This window comes from Maniola hyperantus, chromosome 11 (assembly GCF_902806685.2).
Source record: "Maniola hyperantus chromosome 11, iAphHyp1.2, whole genome shotgun sequence".
NCBI classification, from domain to species: domain Eukaryota; kingdom Metazoa; phylum Arthropoda; class Insecta; order Lepidoptera; family Nymphalidae; genus Maniola; species Maniola hyperantus.
The window spans coordinates 2,787,391-2,813,801 of record NC_048546.1 but is presented as its reverse complement, the minus strand read 5'-3'; the positions used below and the strand labels follow the sequence as shown (position 1 = coordinate 2,813,801).

At 38.4% G+C, this 26,411-nt stretch overlaps 1 protein-coding gene across 1 annotated transcript in view; it reads left to right on the top strand.

Annotated features, from left to right (window-relative positions):
- Nucleotides 1–26,411, top strand: part of LOC117986395 (uncharacterized) — a 47,894-nt gene that overhangs the window by 12,165 nt on the left and 9,318 nt on the right. Inside the window, exons 2-6 of the mRNA XM_069501936.1 lie at nt 4,035–4,313; nt 17,019–17,119; nt 19,762–19,967; nt 21,290–21,430; nt 24,440–24,642. Of these exons, the coding sequence (XP_069358037.1) occupies nt 4,137–4,313; nt 17,019–17,119; nt 19,762–19,967; nt 21,290–21,430; nt 24,440–24,642 (828 nt within the window). The 5' untranslated portion in view covers nt 4,035–4,136. The remainder of the gene's footprint in view (nt 1–4,034; nt 4,314–17,018; nt 17,120–19,761; nt 19,968–21,289; nt 21,431–24,439; nt 24,643–26,411) is intronic.

The following is a 26,411-nucleotide window of genomic DNA, read 5'->3' as shown; positions in this document are numbered from 1 at the left end:
ATTTTTCGTCGATTTATTTATCACAAAAAACAATCAATTAAAAAGTTTGATTTTTCGATTAATTCAATTGTCTCTTTAATTCTATTCGTTACGAATGCAGAGCGCAAGGTCTGGAACGAATAAATCGAAAATCTAAATCAATTGCGCAATTCCATCGATTTTCGATCATTTCGTCCCAAACCCGTGCCCTAAGTAACAATAATTGATCAAATGAAAACAATCGATTGTTTTTGATTGTTCAATTCTTATTTGATTGTTCTCGAATAGTAACAAAATCGAATAATTCGATTGTTTTTCGAATGAATCGCGCATCGTTACTATAAACCTACCATCAGCCACAGAAGACGTAGTGGTGAAATGACAAAAGTCAATCTTCCAGCAATTACTAGTGGTGTGGTAACGCTACGGTGGTTAGTGATTGTTATAGATGATTAAAGTGTTAATTTACATGCGGTCACTGCGGTTGGTTTCCGATCAACTAATTAAATTTATTTAAAATATAATTTATTTTAGCGTTTAAACTATCGTGAGTACCGCGAAGCGGGGCTCCTTTTTTCTGGGTGGTAAAAAAAGAAATAACCCACGAAGGGGATGGCGGGGTCTTACAGACCCCGCCATCCCCTTCTAACCTAACCGTTCCGAGTCGGAGTGCCCCAAGTCCCGAGCTCGCTTCACTCGCTCTTGATGGTGGGAGTGGGGGGGGGGGGGGGGAGGAAAGAGACCCCGGTCTCTTCCGTCGGCCCGGTCGACATTTAAATGATTTGGTGAATTCTTAAAGTATTTATCAAACAGTTCATTTTATCAAACAATTGATTTTATCAAAAAAAAGGGCGATATGTTGTTTTACTAATTAACACGATTAAGAAATCAATTGTTTGTCAAATGATATTTTATGAAATAACAATTCGTCTGGTAATTTGTTTTATCAAGTGAATTATTTGTAGAAACATAAGTTTTATAACGATCATAAAACGATTCATAATTTTGCCAGAATTTGTTTGGGTAATGAAACTTTGTCATTTGTTTTTTGTCAATTGATCGGTCACCACGCTGCACTTCGACCGCAATTCACTCTGCAGGTGAGCGTTGCACCTTAGGTTGTATCGTCACATAACTGCAATCTCGACTGAGAATCCGATTCACTCAATTAAGGAACTAGATATCAAACATTTACTTTCTATCTGCAGCAATAATTTCGTACCCTTTACTAATTATTTTATTACAGTTGATGTTGTTTGGTTGTTTATTGAGGTCAAACTGTCGGAGTACCTACACATAAAGTTGGCTTATCTTCAAAATTATTTTGTTAGAACACTCATTAAACCTTTCAGGTGGGTTTAGCAGTAAAATAAACTGTTTTATAGAATTAAAAATAATTGTTCAGTTTAAATAACGTTTTATGTTTCACAGATTTATGTTTTAAAGTAGAATTTGATTTAAACCCTTTTCCATAATAGCGTGCCAAACCTTCGTTATTTTATAAAAGCTGAAAAGTTTATCTGCGTATTGTCCCCAACACAAGGAGGAACGATCAGCGACTATGAAGTGTGGATCGTGTAAAAAATCTTACGTCAAAGTATAAAATGTATTTTTTTTAATATGATTTTCGGAATAGTATTAGAAATCACGTCATGCATTGCCAGACACTTAGTATGTCGGCAACCCCCTGCCAGACAGCCTTAAAGGGTTAAAGGTTAAAACTTCATAGTCACTGATCGTTCCACCCTGTGTTGGGGACAATACGCAGAGAAACTTTCAGCTTTTATTAAATAACGAAGCTCTGGCATACGCTGGCTCTTACACAATAACATAAAATTATTGTGCAAGTGCTACATAAATCTACGAATGTCTACAACATTCGTAGCGTAGCTACGCGTGTGTAGCATTTCTGACAATTAGGTTGTACATTATGTTTGTAGCTTCTGTAACATAAGCCTTGGATTACGGTATCAACTACGAACAATGTTGTTGGATATTAGAGGTATTTAGTTGGATTTTCAATACTAAGTACTGTTTAATGTATAAGGTATTTCTGAAGACAAGGTTCTAAATGGTTGTTTGGTTGCTGACGCAATGATGAAACGCACCTCATTGGCTGGGCAGCATGAAAACGGTCTTGGACTGCAGCGATAAAATGATGTCATTTTTGTATAGCTGTAGTTTATAGGGCTAGAATTAATAATTAAAGAGAATAATTAAAAAAAAGACATGATTTTCATTTATTTTTAAAATAATTAATTATTAACGTAACGCTGTACCAAACGCGATTAATGACGTCACATGGCGTAAACGACAAATATTTTTCAATTTTGACGCCCTTTTTTCAAGCCCTTGACAGCAATCTCATCTGATGGTAAGTGATGATGCCGTCCAAGATGGAAACTGGTTAAGGGGTATGGCAGTTTTAAACCCATACCTTTAAATTAACTTTCAGCTTTTAAACAAATAACGAAGGTCTGGCACGTGCTGGCTCTCTCTCTCTTTACCTACTCATGTACCAGTACAAAATTTAAAATTTCTAGACCCAGTGAGTTGAGTTGTACTCCTTTTTTCAATTTTACTTTTTTGTAATTTAATTGAGAATGATATATTGTTCTCCTTTTTTGTTAGGTACCAAGAAAACTGGCTACCTACATTGTTTTCTGCTCTGAATAATTAGCCATAGGCTATCCATTGCGCAAAAATTTGCCAGCCCTTCTCTCACAAGATGAGGCCATTAACCACGGGCGATTTAAATCACTATACCTACCCATATTATAAATGTGAAAGTGTGTTTGTTTGTTGATTTGTCCTTTATAATGTCGCAATGGAGCAACGGATTGACGTGATTTTTTGCATGGGTATAATTAAAGATCTGGAGAGTGACATAGGCTACTTTTTATTCCGGAAAATCAAAGAGCTCCCGCAGGATTTCTGATAACCTAAATCCACGCGAACTAAGTCGCGGGCATCAGCTAGTATAGATATAAAAATCACCGCTGTCTCTCTATATAGAATGTCATAAAAAACTTTAATTCCAATAATGGAAGAAACCAGAACAAACTATCAGAAATATAATACTCGTGAAAGCGCACCAAGCCCCTAAAGGAAACAAAACAAAGTAAGAATGCGCCAGGAAACTGAAACAAGAAGGAAAAAACCAATTGGAAATAATATTTTTTAATCCGCATTGAAGAAATAACCAATTTGTTGTCTTGTTACCGAAGAGATTTATTTAGATACCTACTTAAATGGTAGAGCAGCTACTGGGAAAATATAAATAATAAAGTTTTGATTTTATGCTTCAGGGCTACCTAAAGTTGTATATAAGTGTTATTACTTTTATTATTATTATATATTATTTCAATCAGATATTCTTTAACCGACTTCCAAAAAGGAGGTGGTTCTCAATTCAGCCCGTTTTTTCCGACTTTATTTTTATTTTTATGTAAGTATATACATCGATTTTATTTAGAATTGAATTCTAGACCGGTTGGCAGCAGAGTCACTAAAAACATAAAGAACTAGCTAATTCTCCAGACTATGTCCGCATGGATTTACCGGAATTATTTATTGGAATCGGTCTATGTTATAGAAATACGTGCATACAAATTTTCAAGTTTCCAGATCCACCAGTTTAGGCTTGCGTTGTCTGTCAGCTGTAAATTGACGCTTCAGAGAGACTAATAAAAGAGCCTTTATGTCTACTTTGACGTCATAGTTGTCGTCTCAAACTGTCTGCTGCTGGACATGTCTCTTGGACTTGCTTGCTTGGAAGGATTTGACAGACCACAGTTTTGTGCCGTTTGTATCTAGCGCTCGCGAGCTCCTCCATGTCCAAGAACTTGTTAACCAGTTCCTACTACTACTACTACTACCTACTAATTTACGAAGTTACTTTTATAACATTTCTTCTCCAATTATGTGAAAAGCTAGGTGAGCTATTGGTTTATTATAAAAGAGCGAATATTTGCCAAATAGCCTCTTTCAGATTAAATGTTTCATCATTTTGTCCTATCTGTATAATAACGTTGAAATATCTTTACTTGTTACAGATAATGCTGAGCAGGAAACGACAAAAGAAACGGCGAGCGAAGCAGAGTGCTGTGAAATGACATACAAATATGTAACTTGAAGTGTTTGTGTTAAAGTTGAAAATGGCATGCCCGGCAGCCAAGTTTTCCAATAGGGATTTGTTTGTGGTAGTCTTGTTATTGTGCCAGACAATAGTTTGCGACAGCCAGTGTCCGAAGTTCGCGGAGAGACCTTTGGAGACGAGAGTCCAAGATGCTTCCATAGTTTTTAGGGCGGTGGTTGTACAGACACATTATCAGGTGCGTATTTTTTATTTTTACTACTAATTCATCATCATCATTATCACAAATATCACTCCCTAATTTGGTTTATTTGTATTATTTATGATTAATTCCGTAATGTATCAAATATCATAAACAACATTATTGCCTCTCAATATCAAACACCTGCAACACGAAATATGATCACAACAACATTGCAATCAATACGCGATTTAATCACGAATGATTAATGCAAATACAATCACAAGCGTTCAATTTGGCATTAAATCATTTTCTAATGATCGCGAATTTGTGTTGAATACTAAATTCAGTCGCTTGAATGCCATGAATACATTATTTTATTTCAAACCGATTTTGTAGATAAATTTATTTTGCTATGTGTTTTTACCTATATTTATAAATACCGGTAATCGGTAATCGGTAGGTACCGGTAATTGGTATACCGAAATTTTCGAACAGTGCGTGTTGCCAGTGATGACATAATTTGGATCCGAGACATGGTCGCCTAACTATGAACCTCATATTATGAAAACTCAGAGTCACTTAGCGGGCGATGGAGAGAGCTATGCTTGGAGTTTCTCTACGTGATCAAATCAGAAATGAGGAGATCCGTAGGAGAACCAAAGTAACCGAGATAGCTCAACAGATTGCGGAGCTGAAGTGGCAATGTGTAGGGCATCGATAGACATTGGGGTCCCAAGGTGCTAGAATAGCGACCTCGCACCGAAAAGCGCAGCATTGCAAGACAATAGGATTCAGGCGGCGCAAGACCACGGCATGTGGAAGTCCATAAAAGAGACCTATGTCCAGTAGTGGACGTCTATTGGTTGATAATGATGCCTAGTTTCACCTAGTAGTTGATAAAAGTAGTAGAAAATGTGCGATCAGCCTAATTGATAAGCCGTTAGAGCTTTGTTTTAACAGTAAAAGCACATTAATAGCTCAATTAAACTGATAACGATGGTAAATGATCGGTCGATAGTAATAATAATTGTAGACTTGTTTTGTCACGTATCGGCGTTTAACACATTATTGGTAGTCGTTACCCTTTGAATGGCCAATCGGGAGCGCAATAATAATTTTAATATGCAATGAACATCAAAACATTTAAATACGATACGAATTAATGCAAATGTAGTCTGTGCAAAATTAGATTCGACGACCTCCCTGGCGCAGTCGTGAGCGCTGTGGTCTTATTAGTGGGAGGTCCCGGGTTCGATTCCTGGCAGGGGTTTGGAATTTTATAATTTCTGGTCTGGTCTGGTGGGAGGCTTCGGCCGTGGCTAGTTACCACCCTACCGGCAAAGCCGTGCCGCCAAGCGATTTAGCGTTCCGGTACGATGCCGTGTAGAAACGGCAAAGGGGTACGGGTTTAATAAAAACTGCCATACCCCTTCCAGGTTAGCCTGCTATCATCTTAGACTGCATCATCACTTACCATCAGGTGAGATTGCAGTCAAGGGCTAACTTGTATCTGAATAAAAAAAAAAATTATCTACTATTTTCAAGTTACCTATGTTATTACTGGTAGATATTATTATACCTAATGCGTCCGAAAGAAGAAAATGGTTCCACGCCTGTTATAAAAAAAATTCGCCAAGATTTACAAAGTTACAGGCATTTTAATTTTGGAGTGGGAGGGTCTTCTATCCCTTTCTCGCAAAACGAAAATTTGTATGAAACCGAACGAAGCTACTATGGCATCAGTAAGGTGTGACGTCAAATGCTATGTCGCTATCTCTTAGAAATATTTAAATGCTTATAACTTTAGCGTTTAAACTACCGTGAGTGATTTCACCCTCACAACGGGCTCTACGGGCAGCGGCACGCGCGGCCCGCAGTCAAAACTGCGGCGCGTGCGCGAACGGACTCCCTTGAAAAAGGACCCCGGATGGGTTCGAAACTAGTCGGGCTAACGTTGACTAAACACGTGAGTACAGCCGGGACATATATACTTTTTTGTTATTTGATCGATTTAATTAGTTTTTTCAGTTTACGTCATTATTTTTATCCTAGTTTATAATAAAGTAATAAAAAAATTGGAGTCAAATACCTGATTTATTAGGTATTGCCTACGCCACCGTACGGGTATGTACATAAAACTCGAAATCAAATATTTTACAAAGTTTAAACAGATAAGGATTGGAAATAACCTCTCATTTCCTCGGGCCGGATGTTTCCAGGCAATTTATCGTTGAGTTTCTCGTAGTTTTAACGTGGTAAGGTAAAGTTTGTTAACCTTTTTGACCTGGATAAATCGTTAATCAGTTCCATCGATTTAACGAGAGTTTGTCTATGAACGGAAGTTTGAAGTACCTATTCTAGCTTGAATTTGAGTAAATTAATACAGTGCCGGTTCGGGTTTCCTAGCTTTAGTTTCCAAAAAGCGCACCTAATTGCGCAATTTTGACTTTGACTTTGATTAAGACTTAAGAGGGAACTAAATCTATACCAAAAATCCTTACTAATATTATAATTGCGATAATCAGAGGCGGATTAAATGTCGAGAGCGCCCTAGGCAAGCATCTCATAGGCGCCCCTCTAGCAGCCATATTAAAAAAAACCGGCCTACCGCCGTATTTTTTCGACATTTTGAAGGATAATTCAAAACCTTTGATACATAAAGAAAAATCAAAATCAGAGACAAATCTGTCACAGACAGACAGACAACAAAGTGATCCTATAAGGGTTCCGTTTTTCCTTTTGAGGTACGGAACCCTAATTACTAACTAACTTCGAAAGAACGTTATAGTCCGCGACATATTGAGATGGCAATCGGGATATGAGGCAGGGGGACGCCCCGCCCACACGCACGTTATACCCGTCACGTACTATAATTGCAAAGCTGGTAGTTGGTGATTATATTAAGTGAACGAGTGAAGACTTTGCTATATTAAAACACACTTTGCTATATTAAAGAAGAGGCGGAAGAAACCCAACTCTGCATGATCGCACGCGCCCCTTCGTAATCTCGCGTCCCTAGGCTCGTGCCTAGTATGCCTCAGGGATAATCCGCCTCTGGATAATGCATTTGTCTATTCCTACTCAATTACCATCTACAGAGGTAGCTGGCATCCCGGAGGCGGATATAGGCTACTTTTATCCTTGAAAATTTAAAGGTATAATGGGGAGTGCTCTGAGGAGCTTTTTGACCTCATTCCACCCTCTTTTTTCTACAACCGCACCGCGCGCCACCGTAAGGAATTTCACCCTCACCATTTGAAACTGTGGAACCAACTCCCATCGGCGGTGTTCCCACTAGATTATAACCTGGTGTTATTCAAGGGGCGGACCAACAAATTCCTAAAAGGCCGGCAACGCATCGGCGGCTCCTCTGGTGCTGCAAATGTTCATGGGCGGCGGTAATCACTTAACATCAGGTGACCCGCCTGCTCGTTTGCTCGCTATATCTATTAAAAAAAAAAAAAAGGTTCGCAAGTGATTAAATCCACGCGGACGAAGGCGCGGCATCATGCCGTTGTAAACTTTTCACGACTCAGCTCCTGAACCGACGACGAAAAGCACAAAGTTAGCTTGTATGCTGGAGACAAAATCTAAAAAGTAAATCCACACCGACGAAGACAAGACAGGGGCTTCTTTAGCGGACCACTCAGACGACAAATGTGTCATATTCTCAACCTTTAAGCAATGCTATACCTAATCTAAGTGATCCCCTAAAGTAACTTCTACAATCTACCTTGACGATAAATTGCAGTGTGTCTTCAAAATTACACACTCTAGGTGATTCTAGTTTCACATGAATTTTCTGTGTTACCTACTTTTTTTAATTCTTTATCTGGTCAATGAAAATACCTACACATTCATTTATTTATTGACTGGCTTATGCTCGCGACTTTGTCCGCGTGGACTACACAATTTTCGAACCCCTATTTCACCCCCTTAGCGGTTGAATTTTCAAAAATTCTAATTTGACGGATGCCTATGTCATAACAGTTATCTCAATGCCAAATTTCAGCCCGATCCGTCCAGTAGTTTGAGCTGTGCGTTGATAAATCAGCTAGTCAGTCAGTAACCTTTTACTTTTATATTTTTAGATTAAAAATTTATGATGATTGAGAGTTCTAATTAATACATTTCTATCTAAAGGTTTAGGTAAATTAAGCAAAAAGTTTACTAATGTCACTTAGCTTAAAGACAAATGGGGAAAAAACTCTAACTTGAACGGTGATAAAACATCGGTGGGGCTCTAAAATGTTTTATGCGAAGGTTCATTGGCTGCCATTTATTCTGTCGCGTCATTTAGATAACATAGATTTTAACTTTTTTAGAGAATACTAGCTTATGCCCGCGACTGCGTCCGCGTGGACAACACAAATTCAAGCCCCTATTTAACACCATTAGGGTTACCCACCACCAGTCCAGTAGTTTGAGCTGTGCGTTGATAGATCAGTCAGTCAGTCACCTTTTCCTTTTATATATATAGATGAGTGTAAATTGCTAAATTTCGCAATTCTAACTTTAAAACTGACAGAGTTTCATACAAACTTCAAACCCCTATTTTAACCCTTTAGGGGTTGAATTGAGAAAAATCCTTTCTTAGCGGATGCCGACATCATAATAGCTATCTGCTCAGTGCGCGAGTCTGACTTGCACTTGTCCGTTTTTTTTTGTCGTTAATAGTTTCCCTAGCGCGCCTAAAATGTTTTATACTGGGGTTCATTGACCGCCATCCGCCATTTATTCCGCCATATCATTGGAATGACGTCACGTCTTCCATTAATTTTACTGAAACAATTTTTTTATACCTTTTGACTATTTTATTCTGTCTGAAGTCCGGGATGTGAATTGAAGAGCATGAATATTTTAAGCGAGTTGAAATATTAAGAGCTTTCACTTTTAAGCTCACTTTAAAAAGTTTTTTTTTTTTTTGTTTACAGTTTTTTCCCTTTTATAGATTTTTATCTAAATCTAAATATATAAAAGGAAAAGGTGACTGACTGACTGACACGCAGATAGCTATTATGACGTAGGCATAAGCTAGTATATATAAAAAAAGGAAAAGGTGATTTGACTGCCTAACTGCTCTATCAACGCACTGCTCAAACTACTGGACGGAGCGGGCTGAAATTTGGCAAGCAGATAGCTATTATGACGTAGGCATCGAACGAACGAATTTCTTAGAATTCAACCCCTGAGGGAGTGAAATAGGGGTAGTCCATGCGGACGAAGTCGCGGGCATAAGCTAGTTATAAGTCGTGCGAAAGAACTGAGGGTGAGATAGAGCGCACTTTGCCCAAACCACCAGACTTAAGATTGAATTAAAACGAGACAGATTTATGTAAGAGATATACACCTGGCTCGTATTAACTCTGTCTCAACATGCTGCACTCAAAAACTGCGTGGTACGATGTGTCCTCCTCACCGCAGTAGGGACAGTTGTCGCTGGGTGCTTTGCCGATGGCATGCAGGTAAGTGTTGAATACTCCGTGCCCGCTCAGTGCCTGTGTGATTTATTTATCGACTTCACCGTGTTTCCTATTAATCCATTTTCGGAGGTCCTGTATGAGGTCTCTAGTCCATTGCCTCTTTTCTCTTTCCTTCCACTCCTTTTCCCACTCTTCTAGGGTCCGTTGCCGCTGTTATATGCCGTGAATATCGTCATTCTTTCCATGACTAGCCTTTCTATAGGTATCGTCCCTGCCATGACCATGACAGCTTCTATCTCGCTTGCACTTGTGCGCATACAAGTCGCACAGCAAATTGTGCAGCTTAATGTTGTTTGCAGAAAGAGCACAGCACCAGAAAGTTATCTTAGCTGCGCACAGCACAATGCAGCATAGCTCAATGTTGCTTGGTCACCCTAATGCTAATAGGCTGTTGAGTTAGGTAAATAGGCTTTTATATGTAAAAAGCGCAATCTAGCTAGCTCCAATTGCTAAAGGAAACTTTTTCTTATCCCCAAAAATCTTTTCCGATCAAGTATCTAATTAACAACCATTTTCCTCTCAAGGGATCTATTCGGATCTTTTTTTGTCTTGATCGTCTTTTAACGTAACGTTGCCTACGTAATTAATCTAAGCCTTATTAGAAACCTTCTATTGCTACTAAAAATCCCAGATTTATTTTTTAGGGTTCCGTATATAAAAAGGAAAAATGGAACCCTTATATGATCACTTTGTTATCTGTCCGTCTGTTTGTCGTGTCTGTCAAAATAACCTATAGGGTACTTCTCGTTGACCTAGAATCATTGGCAGGTAGGTAGGTCTTATAGCACAAGTAAAGGAATAAATCCGAACACCGTGAATTTGGGGTTACATCACAAAATAATTAAAATATGTTCATGAAAAAAATATTTTACTTAATCACATATCAATTGCAGTATTCCACTTAAAAATGTTAAAATATCTTGTACGATGGATGGTACGGAACCCTTCGTGAGCGATTCCGACACGCACTTGACCGGTTTTTCTTTTTCATTGCAAGTTAGCGCTTGATTGTGATCTCACCTGATGGTTAGTGACGGGTAACTCCGCAATCTTAATAGAAACAGAGAAAGGATTATGATAACTGATAGTAAACGCCACGTATCTGTACTATTATTAGTATTTTTAAGGATCCGTATCTCAAAAGGAAAAACGGAGCCCTTATATCTGTTTGCTTTGTCTGTGCTTGTTATCTGCCTGTCTGAATGTTCGTCTGTCTGTCAAGAAACCTACAGGGTACTTCCCGTTGATCTAGAATCATGAAATTTGGTAGGTAGGTAGGTCTTATAGCAGACATTAAGGGAAAAATCTGAAAACCGTGAATTTAGGGTTACATCACACAATTTTCAATTATTAAAGTAAGATACCTAACTATATTAAGTGGGGTATCATATGAAAGGGCTTCACCTGTGCATTCTAAAACAGATTTGTATTTATTTTTATGCATCATAGTTTTTGAATTATCGTGCAAAATGTCGAAAAATTACGACCGTAGTACGGAACCGTTGTTGCGCGAGCCCGTCTCGCCCTTGGCCGGTTTTATTGGATAAGGCATCTAAATTCCTAAATAGATACAGTTCCGAAATTTTTCGCCATGCCATTAATTTTCCATCTCTGTCTAGAGAAAGTTAAATCAAAAAGAAATAATAAATTTAGTAAAATGAGAAACTTTGTTTCAAGGAAAAAGAAATATTATTCACAAGACAAATAACAGCAAACATTCCCAGAGACAAACGCATAAAGTTACCAACTCCATTCTTACGAAATAACCTTGTACCGAACCCAAGCTCAATCATCCTAACAATTTACATGACAAATCGCGCCTATCTCAACAGGCTAGCTTTGCCAAGACAATCTTGGTCCTCTTTTACTTAGATGATACTACATGATACTGTCGCAGTGTAAGGAAAACCCATACAGTAACCCAACCCTTTGATGTTCGCGGAAGAGCAGGCATTACTGTCATAGTACCTAGGGTAGGATGATGACGTATGGCGCAGAGACGTGGACACTGACAGTAGGCCTTGTCCACAAATTCAAAGTCGCTCAGCGTGCTATGGAGCGAGCTATGTTGGGTGTCTCTCTGAGGGACAAAATCCGCAACGAGGAAATCTGTCGGAGAACCAAAGTGACTGACATAGCTCAACGAATTAGCCAGCTGAAGTGGCAGTGGGCAGGCCACGTCTGCCGCAGAACCGATCGCAGACGTGTTCTGGAGTGGAGACTGCGTATCGGCAAGCGCAGTGTGGGACGACCTCCAACCCGCTGGACTGACGACCTTAAGAAGGTAGCGGGAAGTGGGTGGATGAGGAAGGCGGAGGATCGTGTGTGGTGGCGCGCTCTAGGGAAGGCCTATGTCCAGCAGTGGACGCAAACAGGCTGATTGATATGACCTAGGGTTGTCATATTCAAATAATTATATTACATTACACTGGTAGAGATCTCTTATAGAGATAACCACTTTTACTTTCTTTTTCTCTTTATTGTTATACTTTTTCGGACGTTACTGTTTTTGAAATGACGTCCATTTTCAAATACAACATGACTGAAGGTTTTTTAATTGACATGGCCATATTGGATGTGGTTTTCCATTTTTATTGGGGTGCTGATTACGAAATAGACGTCAATAATTATTTAAATCCAACGATTCCCTACGTAAAATAAAGAGCGTCAGCTCTGATAATTACGTACCCAATTGATTCGACACCACGACTAATAAAAAGAAATAATATTCAAACGTTTCATCTGCTATGTGGTAAATTAAACTAGTTGACGATTCAAAAGAACTAGTAAAAGTTTAAAAAAATATTCTATTCTATTGGTGCAATCCCTCACACCTCTCGCCTCTCACACTCCACACGATTGTTCTGTCTATTAGAAAACTGTCTGTTAAGAATAAGAATAAGAATAATTTATTTTGAATTTAGAATTTAGAATTTAGACACAAGAAACAAGTTTTCTGCCCTCTGCACTAGGAAAACCCTGTATTGCAGAAGGCAGTTACAAGTTTTTTAAAAACTAAGGACTTAATATATTATATCTAAACTTGTTGGAAGACTGTATGTCCCTCTAGACTTTGAAATTACTGTACGCCAGACAAATTACCCCATTATTGTTTTTCATTTACGCGGGAATCCCCTTCGCTAAGTTTATAGCATCCGCTTTGGCAAATGGCTTGTCTTTGCCAAGGCGATGTTGTTCCTAATTTGTGGGATTGGCCCAACTTATAGTTGTACCCCAGATAAAGCTTAATGCACAGTAGAGGCGGGCCGCAAAACACGCACGCTACTTACAGTACAAGGCTATCTTGGCGCGTGGCGAAAATTGTAACTAACGTTGCCGTCAAGTGTCCCCTTTGTTCTTGTTTGAATATTCTAAGCTTTTGTTCTCCAACAGCGCCCCCCTCTCAATGTCATTCAAGTGCCAAGGAGAGCCTTGTCGCACTGTATAACGTATTTTTTTTATTTGTGCTGAATATCTTGGCAACTAAGAAACCTTGATAAAATATGGTGGCCTTAAAATAGCTGTTCTGTTTGGCGGTCACTTTAATTACGGGTAATACTTAAAAAATGTCGTAGGACTATGAGATATTACCCACCAATCAGGAGCATCAGCACCTAAGACAAGCCATAATGCTTTACCGTCTTTAAAGGATTTTTGAATCTGCCAATTAAATAACCGCATAACGCTTTTTTTAGGAAACACCTTAGGTTAGGTTTCTAAAATTAAAAATGCGTTCTGTTTAGCGTTTTCGGCTCTAAATGCTGTTTTCGTTGGAGCGACATGCAACATGCTACAAAGGAAACATTAATGTTGCCACCTTAAGTAGCATGCGGCAGTCTATTTAATGCTGAGACGTGGAATATTTACAGTGCCATAGCACAGCTAACAATTCTTGCTACATTTTAAATTATTGTAGCTTGCAGCCCTGTGGCATGCCTCAATGTCGTACTAGCGTTATAGTACGCCTTTACTGTGTGACAAGCTTTAAGGGTTAATTGTTAAGCTTTGAATAAACTAAGGCAGTTAAGGGTTAAATGGATTTCAGGCCGTCAATGTTCTGTTTTCAGGAAAGTTTCATGTTATCTTAATGTCGATGAATTCGAGTGGTTACAGTTGTGAATTTGTAATACTGAGAACTGGGAAGTGGGAAGGAGTTGATGACGTAATTGGTTTTCAGATTGTGTTTCATTTAGGTAAGTTTTTTTTTTTTTAAGAATATTAGCCATGTTAAATGACTAATATTCCCCTTTTCTCTCCAATTAAGCGTCAGGCTTGTGCTAGGAGTAGGTACGACAATAGTGCAACGGGCCGGGCTTGAACCGTCGACCTTTCGGTTTACAGTCCACTCCTATACCGGTTGAGCTATTGAGGCACTATATTTAAGTTATAATGGTTGAAATTGTTAGCTATAGTTTATTGTAATTTTGTAGTAAGTAATTTTATACAGATTCTTATAACAATTATCTTGTAGTTAATCATCGTCGTTAATTGAGTCAAGTCTTCTCATCGTCAATTCCTCAGTGCCTCAAGACGAAAGTCTTTAACCAGTGTGTTCTTCCCGTCCTCACCTATGGTGCTGAAACGTGGACACTAACATACGGCCTTGTCCACAAACTCAAAGTCGCTCAGCGAGCTATGGAGAGGGCTATGTTAGGAGTTTCCTTGAGGGACAAGATCCGAAATGAGGAGATCCGCAGGAGAACCAAGGTCACTGACATAGCCCAAACTATTAGCAAGCTGAAGTGGCAGTGGGCAGGTCATGCCTGTCGTAGAGGCGATGGCCGTTGGAGCCGGAAAGTCCTTGAGTGGAGACCGCGTTTAAGCAAGCGTTGTGTGGGACGCCCTCCAGCACGATGGACCGACGATATAAAGAGGCTGGCGGGAAGTGGCTGGATGAGGATGGCTGAGGACCGGGTGTGGTGGCGCTCTTTAGGGAAGGCCTATGTCCAACAGTGGACGTCCACAGGCTGATGATGATGATGATAATCGTCGTAATGGATACCTTGTTACTTATAAAAATTTTGGAAAAAGTAACTGTTTTGTATCACACTAATATTATAAAGGCGAATGTTTGTGTGTGTGTGTGTTTGTTAATCTTTTATGCAAAAACTACTGGATGGATTTGGCTGAAATTTGGAATCGAGATAGCTTATATCCTGACTGATATATGTATTAAACATAAAGTTATTTTTATACCGAAATATTAAAGAAGTCGCGGGCATCAGCTAGTAGTCTTATAAATCATTCTTAACAGTGAGACTAGAATATCAAAATTATCTAAATCTTTGATAGATAGGTACAATATACAAACATAGTTCTAAAATATTTTGCGCATAACATTCTAGCTTTATATCACCCTAAACCGCAAAAGTGACCTATGAAGAGATCTCACCACGATAACGATTTTCGGTCACCTCATTTATCAAAGGGCGGATCTGAACTCTAAAGAGCCCATTTTTCTAACGCAGCTAAACTAAATATTTTTAGGGGTTTAAGTGTATTTTTTGAAGTAGGCAGGCATACAATGATCTGTGAAACCTACTTTATAATAATAATTAATGCTTCTCGATGTTAGAATCACACCAATAATAATCAATTCTTATTCGAATTTGTACATGTAACTTGAATAGGCTGGGTCCATAACCTGTTGAAAAAGGTAATGAAATCCAAATCAAAACATGAGGTGTTCACTATGAAGTAAGGCTCATTACTATAGCCTTAGATGAAGTGAGTGTGACTTGTATAATAACATGGCGATTATTCGAGTAATTTTTCAGATTTGAATTTTTCCTGAATACGTTTTTCTTACACAGCGCAATCAGGGGACAGTCCCCCGATTGTGTTAGAAAAGGGTATTCATCGGAATCGTAATCGGCAGTAAATTCTGCTCCTTGGTTGGCTGGAAAAAATGAGAATAGCAAACTCAACCAATCAAGAGGCAGAATTTGTTGTCGATAACGATTAAGATCGATACGTTTTCCTTACACACTCGCTAACTCTTTTGATTAGTTCCATTGCAAAACCCTACCCTCGATACTCACTTAAATGTAGGTCAAAGCAGAAAAAACGAAATAATACAAAGCAACTTTTCATATAAATCCAACAAAATAAGAACTGACAAAGCCACAAAAGACGCTAAGCATGTGTGACAGTCCGAAGTATGTCCTTGCTACGTCACCATTAAATCTTCTTTGTTACAAACGTCGGAACCCACAAAAATTTTAGCAGACCATTTCCAACCTTATATTACTCAGATAGGGTTGATTTTTCTAAAGCTGAAAAGAATGTAATCGGTGTGGGTTTTGAAGCATTAATATTTCTCAGCGTGTCTCCATTACTGGGGACGCGGCTGGGGAAACTATTTTTCGGTTGTTACAATAAAAAACTAGTGGGCGTAATATAGTGTGAAGGAACGTGACTAGAAATTGCTATCATGTTTGTTGCAAGTTTGGAGCGTTCCCTAATACCTACTTAACTTCGTTATAACGTACCTAGGGGATAAGACCAAATCCATTTTCTACGCACGCTTGGTAAGTGTCAAGATACAATTTTGTACAAATTACATTGGCTTTGTGTGACTGGAATTTCCGTATGAATTTCCAGTCACGCAAAACACATTTTATTTGTGTTTGTGAAAAATAGGCATTAGTCTATTACATTATGCAATTTATATAGATACATTTTCACATAGTTGGTTGTACTCTGAACTCTTTGATTTTCCGAAATAAAAAGTAGCTAAATCCGTCTCTGGGATGCAAGCTATTTCTGTCCTTACTGTGTTACCAAATTTCGTCAAAGTGGACTATGAAAACATTCCACCTTCCTAAATAATACGTCCTAAATGGTATAGTTACCGTCATACAAGCCAACTTTGCCACTCAATGATATTTTGCCCAAAAAGCAATTTATAAAAATCGATGTGGGCAATGTTGGCTAAAAGTCCGGATTACTTTGCCCGCCATCAACATCGAACAAATTTTGGTTTATATGTGAATAAAAAAACGTAAAATAAAAAAAAAAATTACAAAGCGAATTTGCTTATAAATTGCGTTTTGGGCAAAGTATTATTGAATGGCAACGTTGGCTAGTTTGACGGTAACTATATCATTTAGGACGTCTTATTTGGGAAGGTGGACTAATTTAGGACATAGTATTTAGGAAGGTAGAATAACCCCTTTATCCCTTGACCGTTTAGCATGCCAAGACACCTACTATTAATGTAATATTATACTATGGTCAAAGTGAAATATACCTATATATTTTTCTCTTGTTCCAGATAAGAACACTAGATTTGGCACTTGTATCAATATACCGGGGAGGAGTCGAACTGGCGTCCATCAGTCAGTATTCCGGTTCACCATATAACACAACTGACAGGTATTTATTTAGGTATTTTCATAATATAGTCATGGTCCAGCAGCCGCTGCCTGTTTTTTTAGTGATTAATAACGGGCGGATTAATCACTAAAAAAAGGCGGTGGCTGCAGGACCATTACACATATTGTAGATTTTATTATAAGTATTGATAAAGCATAATCTACGGGCATGGGAGTGCCCCCGCCAAGTCGAGCAAAGGCACAACAGTACCATCCTTTTCTCGATTAATATATGTTTCGAAAACTAACAGAGGTAAAGAGAACTATGAGAATAAGAATAGTTTTCTCCCTGGTAGCTGTGGCGGTGACGGTGACGGTGACGTGGTGTCATGTGACGAATTTTTCTCATTTTACTCCCCGGCATGCAATCGCATAACCCATTGTCATTAAGTGGACCACCTAGGAGGCTAGGACGACGAGTAAGAAACTTTTGTTTCAACTCATACTAAGCAGAATAAAAAATATTTGCCTTTATTTACTTGCCTCCTTTTTATTCCCTTGAGCAAAATGTCCAATTCCATTCAACAACTTAAATAGAAATAACTTCTCTCACTTTCCACTCTTTCTTTTTGTATTTACTCGATTGAAAAGGGTATCATCCCAACTCGAAACAAGAATAGCGTTCGTTAATAGAAAAAGAATACAAACTCGATAAAAGTCTTCGCTCACTAATGTCTATTCAATCTTTTTCGCGAAGTAATTTAGGTAGAGAATAGTTTGGAAACAACAAAGGCAATAACTGCTTCAGTGGTGCTAAAAGTACGAAAGTTCTTCGTGAAGAGTATAAGAAACACGCACAACTTTTGTATTAGAGGACAAGTGAAGGGACGTTAGCGTTTTTTTTTAACTACTTTTTTTACAAAAATGAAATAGACATGTAAATTTTTCATCATCAAAGACGATTTTAATGAGTAAGCTTGTCAAATCTGTGTTCTATGTCAAATGTCATTTCTGACAATTGACGTGACTTTCACACATATATTGACAGATTACGGCTAATAACTTGGATCTGTCCGCCATTATTACGTATTTATAGCTTAGTTAAGTTGCGTCACGTGGAGATAATAAATAATGTTACCACTAAAATGAAGATGAGTTCATGGATTTGATCAATCAAAAATGGTTTAATATTTTACTTTATCTTATTTTATTACTGGTACAAGACCAGACCCAAACTCCATACAATTCTGGACCGTCTCCTTTTACAGATAAGTCAAACAAATAAAAATGCTCTCTTCTGTTACTTAAACCAAACTTTTACACCAACTTCGAAAGCAAAAAGATTAGCGTGGAACCAAATTAAACGAACCAAGAGTTCGCGGAAAGATCGCGATCAGTATAATTAAATTTTCCCAGCAAGAGTGCTTGATTCGTACGTAGGCGGCACGCACTTACACCTCCGTGTGAACACCCCTTAACACTTACTTTTGTAAATTCAATTTGCTCTTTCGAGAATCGAGGCTAATGTGAAAGCTTCGTTAGTGAATGAGATTTTGCAAGAAAACTTTTGCTAAATTCTTTTAGAATTAAGCCTGTTACATGAAAGTTTTTGAATTTAGGAATTTCAGCATATAATTTGTTTTTTTTATGTTATACTAGCTGATTCCCACGACTTCGTCCGCGTGTATTGCAGATAACGGGTACAGACCACGATTAATTTGATGTTTTTATTTGTCGGTATTTCAACCCAATTGCATGGGTCGTGACGTTGGCATAAATCATCCCTTATAAGTCGACTAGCTTATGCTAGTGACTTCTTCGCGTGGACTACACAAATTTCAAACCCTATTTCACCCCCTTAGCGGTTGAATTTTCAAAAATCCTTTCTTAGCGGATGCCTACATGTGCGTACATCATAATAGCTATCTGCATGCCAAATAGCCCGATCCGTCCAGTAGTTTGAGCTGTGCGTTGATAGATCAGTCAGTCAGTCACCTATTCCTTTTATATATTTAGATATGGTGTACGACCCAGATAAAGTAGGTTCATCTTGTTTGAAAGCAATGCAAAATCGCATGCAACCAGGAAGCGGTCAGCGCACTCGAATCGAATCGAATCCTATTAGTCACAGTGATCGCATGCACGCTACAATAAATTGCATTTATGTGCTTAGGAAATAAAATTGTTTGGTTATTTGTACCTATATCCAAAATTTCACTTTCGATCAATTTGCATATTGTTTTGATATAAAACAATATTTTCGTTTAACCTATTTTTATTGCAAGAAAACTTTCACTACGTTCTAACTTTACAGCAACAAAAAGGTTTCTGAAATTAGCAGTTCCTGGAAATTTATTTTCAATTTCCAGCATATTTTTGTAATAGATATAAACTCCCAGAATAACCTTTTAAATTGGCATGTTCATAATATATTTTTTACATCAAGTATATAATTAAGTACCTATGGGATTATTCAAGGGGCGGACAAACAAATTCCTGAAAGGCCGGCAACGCATTGTCAGTTCCTCTGGTGCTGCAAAATAATGTTCATGAGCGGCAGTAATCACTTAACATCAGGTGACCCGCCTGCTCGTTTGCTCACTATCTATACCTACTATATCTCACTACTATTAATGAAAACCTACCTGTCTAAAATAAAATAAATAAATAAATAAAATTATCTAAAAAGTTCATTTTCCCCAGACAGGTGAACCTCAAAATCAGTCCACAGCTTCGAGGATGCTTCAACTGGAGCATGTTCCCTCAGAGCGAGCTGGTGGTCTTCGCGAGGGTCAGCGACCCAGCAGTGGACTTGGAGACCACGCCACCTGACGGCCCATGGTTGGAGGCCACGGCCGCTGCGGTTCCTTGGAGCCTGGGGGTCGATATAGCGATATGGAATGCTGTTGGTATGTTAATTCTTTTGAAACGTTCATAATGCAAGAGTACCTTGAGATCGAAATCGACATAATAATTTAAGCGTATGTTGCAACACGCCCAAAAATCATATTATTCGATTTATGTTTACGGAAATACCAATTACCATTCCACTAATTACTTTCACATTTTTATTACTCTTAAATTCCACTTTCCGTAGGAACTGCAAGTAAACAATAATTATAATGTTTGTTATGTGTATATTCGAACATTAAACATCTCATGTTTATTGTCTGTGCCGGGAGTTAGATCCTCTGTTTACTTTCAGCCATTTGACCTCATTTCTGAGAACACTCAAAGACGTATCCAATTATTTAACAGATTGTTTATTTTTATAGTAGAAATTTGTATGTTTGCGATGTATTTGTATGGTTTATTGGGTTAAGTTCTATCTGTCTATTTTTTTGGTGAAATGCTTTTTGGCATTATCAGATGTTGACGTTTGGTACAGAGACAGCTTATATCCCGGGGATGGTTAAAACAACTTAAATCCAGGCGGACGAAATCGTGGGCATGAGCAAGTTAATTAACACTTATAAGTCTCGCAAATTGCTATTGCGCTGGAGCCGTGTCTCATTAACATGGAAATGACACCATTTTGACGTCAGCCGAAATAAAAATATACCATCAGCTCGAAACTTCAGTCTAGTGCTGACGCGACTAAAATGGCGGACACGCGCATTAGAAATTTGCGGGACTTATACCATATAATCATTGTGCTCTTCCGTGGCCAGTGGTATCCATGATGGATTTTCCGAAAAAAAAGGAACTGCAAGTAAACAATAAGTATTATGTTTGTTATGTGTATATTCGAACATTAAACATCTCATGTTTATTGTCTGTGCCGGGAGTTAGACCCTCTGTTTACTTTCAGACATTTGACCTAATTTCTGAGAACACTCAAAGACGTATCCAATTATTCCGTTTCTGGTTAACAGATTGTTTATTTTATAGTTGATTTGTATTTGTGCGATGTATTTGTATGATTTAATTGGGTACCTATTGGCTATATCTTAAGTTTAGTGACATTGGACGTTTACCTTCCCTCGACATCGTGTTAGCGATTTTGATAAAATTTGGTAGGTATGTAGAAATAAATTCGACTGTATAATATATCCTGGGAATAGACATTTTATCCCCGAAAATCAAAGAGTTCCCACGGGATTTTCGAAAACTTAAATCCATGCGGATGAAGTCGCGGGCATCATATTGTAGTTACTCATAGTAATACATTTTGTGACAGGAAACGCGAAACTAATTATGAGAGGGACATTATTATAGTATATTGTTCCAGGTTGGGCGGGCTGGGGCGAGTGGGGGGCATGCAGTAAGACCTGCGGGGGAGGGAGGCAGACCCGGCGGAGATACTGTTCGAGGGCCACTTGTGAGGGCTACGGGGAACAGGCGCGGTCATGTAACTCCTTTGTCTGTGAAGGTTAGTTTACTCTGTCTTGTACTTATTTTATCGTACTCTAAGTCTCCGCGCGCTAGTCAGACTGGCCGTGGCAGGCAATCCAATTTATGTAATTCGTGTTATATTGCAAAAATCGGATTCGGATTGGCTGCAGCAGCCAGGCTGACTAATCTGGCTAATGGTGGCTCATGGGAATCCGCGAAAACAAGGCAGCAGCTGCGACAGCCGTTAGAGTTGGCTGTCATGTACGATTACATGGCAACCAATTGCCAGACTTCTAGGCTGATGCCAACTGCCAGAGCCAGAGCGAGACAAGCTGCCAAGTAGGCTGCCTTCATTCTTCTTACACTTGTTGTAATAGCTAGAAGTATTTCGTGTTTCTAAAAACCAGATTCTGCTCTAGATATTGAGAGTTGCTAAGACCTGCGAGATCTTCGCGCACTTGTCAACCTGGCCGTGGCAGCTAATCTAAATATATAAAAGGAAAAGGTGACTGACTGACTGACTGACTGATCTATCAACGCACAGCTCAAACTACTGGACGGATCGAGCTGAAATTTGGCATGCAGATAGCTATTATGACGTAGGCATCCACTAAGAAAGTATTTTTGGAAATTCAACTCCCAAGGGGGTGAAATAGGGGTTTGAAATTTGTGTAGTCCACGCGGACGAAGTCGCGAGCATAAGCTAGTCCAATCTATACAATTAGTGTCTTGTTGCATAGATCGGATTTGGATTCGGATTGGCTGCTGCAGCCAAGTTAACTAAATCTGATCAAAAGGTTTGTTTGTGATTGGTTAGTGTCCCAAAATGGTTAACACCCACTTAGTTTTTCGTCTTTGTCATTTATATGGAATTACGTAACAGAGAGAGCCCGATGCTAACTTCTCTCCGTGGATAGAGGTGTGGGAGGTAAATATTCGCATTGGGTTACTGCGTCAGCGAAATACGAGAACGGAATTATAGTAGACTGAAATTTACTTGAGTTGATTGGTGGACCTCCCTAAAGGCTAACTTTCATTGAGTAAAAAAAGAACGCGCCAAAAATACGGATGACGTCATCATCTTACCGCTTTCATTCTAGGCGTGAGCCAAATTAGGAAAAGTTTTTGTTAAACTGACCCAAACGAGTAGGGTGGGTCGGAAATAGTAGCTACTCTTAGTACAAGTTCGTAGTTTCGTACATCTGAAAGACTGGCGGTTTACGCGAGCTTTGATATTTTGTGGGCCCTAGCGTAAGTTTTTAAAGGGAGGTCCTCGGGACCAGATTTCTCATCATGAATTATTTTGTTTATGTTTTATGAGAAAGAGCACAATTCTCAGCAATAAGGTTATTGTGTTACTTTTAACTAAAATAATGTGATACCTGAACTACGAAATCTGCTTTTGTATGGATATTTTAAATCACGTTTGTTATAATTATTTCGTGTGTTATAATGTGCTTGGTAAACACTTAAAAAAATTTATTACAGGTTTACATTCAACACAAATGTTAAGTAATTTCACTTGAAAAGTTAGATCAGAAGTTAGGACCTCAGAGTAGGTACAATAGATCTTGGTTTAAAATCAAGCATGTGCCAATGTGTAGTATACATAGAAGTCATTAGCATGTGCCGATATTTACTTTTATTACTGAGATGATTGAAGTAACTCGATATCGAATTTCTTTTTCGAAAACTATGAAAACTTGTATTAGGAGTACAGATGAGTTAGTGGTTCTTCTCAAGGGCTACTCGCAAGGATGATCATGTACCTACCTACAAACTCCTTTGACTGAGAAGGTCAGTTTGTTTTGTTAATTGGAAAAGTTTCTTTTCCGAATCGATTCCAATTGCCAAATACCGTGAGAAATAGAAAAGAAATTGTGACTTTCAATTTAAGTTTGTTTTGGACCTTTGTTTCAATTACTTATCATGTTTCGGTGTTTGATTTGTTGATTGGAGACCGGAGTTGATTGAAATATAAAATGAAATGGATATTGGAGTTCCTGGCTTTTCAATTTTATTATATTTGTTTTTCTTTTTAATCATCATCATCATCAGTCCATCACCAGCTCAGTACTGAAGCACGAGTCTCCTCTCAGAATTGAGTGATCGGATTGGCAGACTTCATACCTTCAGAACATTATGTATAAATCTGGATGCAGGTTTTCTCACGATGTTTCCCTTCATCATCAAAACAACTGATACGCAATTGTTAAAAACGCATATAACTCAAAAAGTTAGAGGTGTGTGAATCGAATTCTGGACCTCCCGACTAGGCCAAGGTTTTAACCACTATGCTATTAGCGCTTTTGCTTTTTAAGATTACATAAAAACTGGTCAAGAACACGCATTAGGCAGAATTTCGTAGCCATGCTAGTTTCTAAAAACTTTGACGGTCATCGTGTCTAAGCAGCAGTTTTATTTAATATCTTTAAAAACCTCCATCTCGAATTCTCTCCACGTTGCTCGTTGACGAGATGTAAAATCTCATACTAACCCTATTGAAACCTAATCAGTACCCATATTATAGATACGAAAGTGTGTTTTTTTGTTAGTTTGTCCTTCAATCACGTAGCAAGGGAGTAACGGATCGACGTGATTTTTTGCATAAGTATATTTGAAGACCTGCAGAGTCACATAGACTACTTTTTATCCCGGGAAATCAAAGAGTTCCCACGAGATTTTTAAAAACCTAAATCCACGCGTACTAAGTCGTGGGCATCAGCTAGTCTAAATATATAAAAGGAAAAGGTGACTGACTGACTGACTGACTGACTGACTGATCTATCAACGCACAGCTCTAACTACTGAACGGATCGGGCTGAAATTTGGTATGCAGATAGCTATTATGACCTAGGCATCCGCTAAGAAAGGATTTTTGAAAATTCAATCCCTAAGGGGGTGAAACAGGGGTTTGAAATTTGTGTAGTCCACGCGGACGAAGTCGCGAGCATAAGCTAGTTAGTTAATAAATCTTTAGTAAACGATGCGCATAGCCAAGGTCATAAAGTTTCTACAAAAAGTCTAAACAATGATTTCTTTACAGGCACCATAAACCCTCTCGCCCCAGGCGCAAGGAGGAACTTTCACCCCGCACAAGCCAGATGGGGTCCTGTACCAGATAGGCCGCATGCATTCAGCTTGCGGCCCAACTCATACATATGGATCGCCTCCTCAGAACTCTTCGCCGCAGGGAAGACGTTTCCCAGAGAGTTCACGCTCTTCATTTCGTTGAGGCTAAGGCCTGAGGTATGTATGAAATATTCATAATGGGTTTGTTAAGTCTTTGCAGCGCAATCGAGGTACCAAGTTTAAGCGGGTGCAGTTCAGTACTTTCTTCATACAAACGTAGGAGGGTGATTACTACATTATTTTATATTGTACGCTCAAAACTATTACTATACTAAGTATTATATCGGTTTGGCTTGCTATTATCTAGGTTTATCTAAATATATACAAGAAAAAGGTGGCTGACTGATTGACTGACTGCCTGACTGACCGATCTATCAACGCCAGCTCAAACTATTGGACGGACCGGGCTGAAATTTTGCATGCAGATAGCTATTATGACGTAGGAATCCGCTAAAAATTTAATTTTGAAAATTCAACCCCTAAGGCGGCGAAATAGGGGTTTGAAATTTGTGTAGTCCACGCGCAGTCGCGAGCATAAGCTAGTTGATATATTATAAAACATAAAAAAATATTGATTGACCCTCGAAATATTCCTATTTTAACAATAAATTAATGACAAATTTTGGCATATATAAATAAGATTAGGAGTGTGAAAATTCTAAAACAATTTAACTTTGAACATAGTCTTTTGGTTTACATTAATTATTGGTTGAAATATCTTTACTTTGCAAACATACGTTTAGTATTTTTTCTCAAAAATACTTTTCCTGAGTCCTTTTCGCGCGCTTGATTTCGGTGAAAATTATCGTGCCATCACCTTTCTCATACAATGTTAGGTGAAAAGTTACCCACGTACGCCGGCAATTTCAGTCGAGCGTACTGCGTCACCTTAATATCTATTCATTTTAAACCTTCGTTGGTATTGATTCTAATTGCAGCTTTTATTTTTTTCTACGAAATTAATCATCATCATCATCGTCAACTGATAGATAGACGTTACGGAAATTGTCATTACCTATATGTATATAATTTTCACAAAATCCAACGCAAAAATTAACCTCGCTAATTTCGTTACAAAAATGTTACTTAGTAAACATTTATTTTAATTAGGTAGTGTATTTTCATTATCATATAGGATTTTCAAATAAAATTCCGCTTTCGTGCGAAATTCTGTTTGCAAAAACTTGCCATTGTCGCGATACGCTCCGAAAAATCTGCACGCTCCCGAAAAAAATGTTGTTTCGTAATTTATTTTAATTAGAGCAATGTAAGTGTAAAGAATTTCGACGTTACGACTAATAAATTTTCACATTATACAGTCGGTAAAGGTTCGCATTACATAAATAATTATGTTTTAACACGATCCAGGTTTGTATTGCGAAAATAATTTCACCGAATAATAATTATTGCTATTAGCGCGTGTTCACACCTTACGTTTTGTCAGCCGCCGACTGTGAGCGAGTGTTACGTAGGTACATCAGCCTTTAGAATGACATTGCGGCTTTGTAGAGCGTTGTCTCTGTCACTCATACCTATGTCTCAACGACAAGGACATTACATTCGGCCGCTTTTCCAAACATATACAACTTTTTGTTCAACACCGAACCGACGACAGCTAACACTACGATAGAGTCAAGTACTACAGTAGAGTCGAGTAGATAAATAATAGAGTCAAATTTAAATATTTTTTTCAAAATAGGTAATAAAATTACTCTTTTTGATTGTCAGTTGTTAGATTTGTAAGATATAGTGATGATAATTATTACGCAAACTTAAAACTAAAGCTACGAGGGTTCCAAACGCACCCAGGTCTGAGAAGAGCCCACAACAAACTCACATAATGTAACTTTATAGTTATATGTGACTCGCGGCGTATTATGGTGACC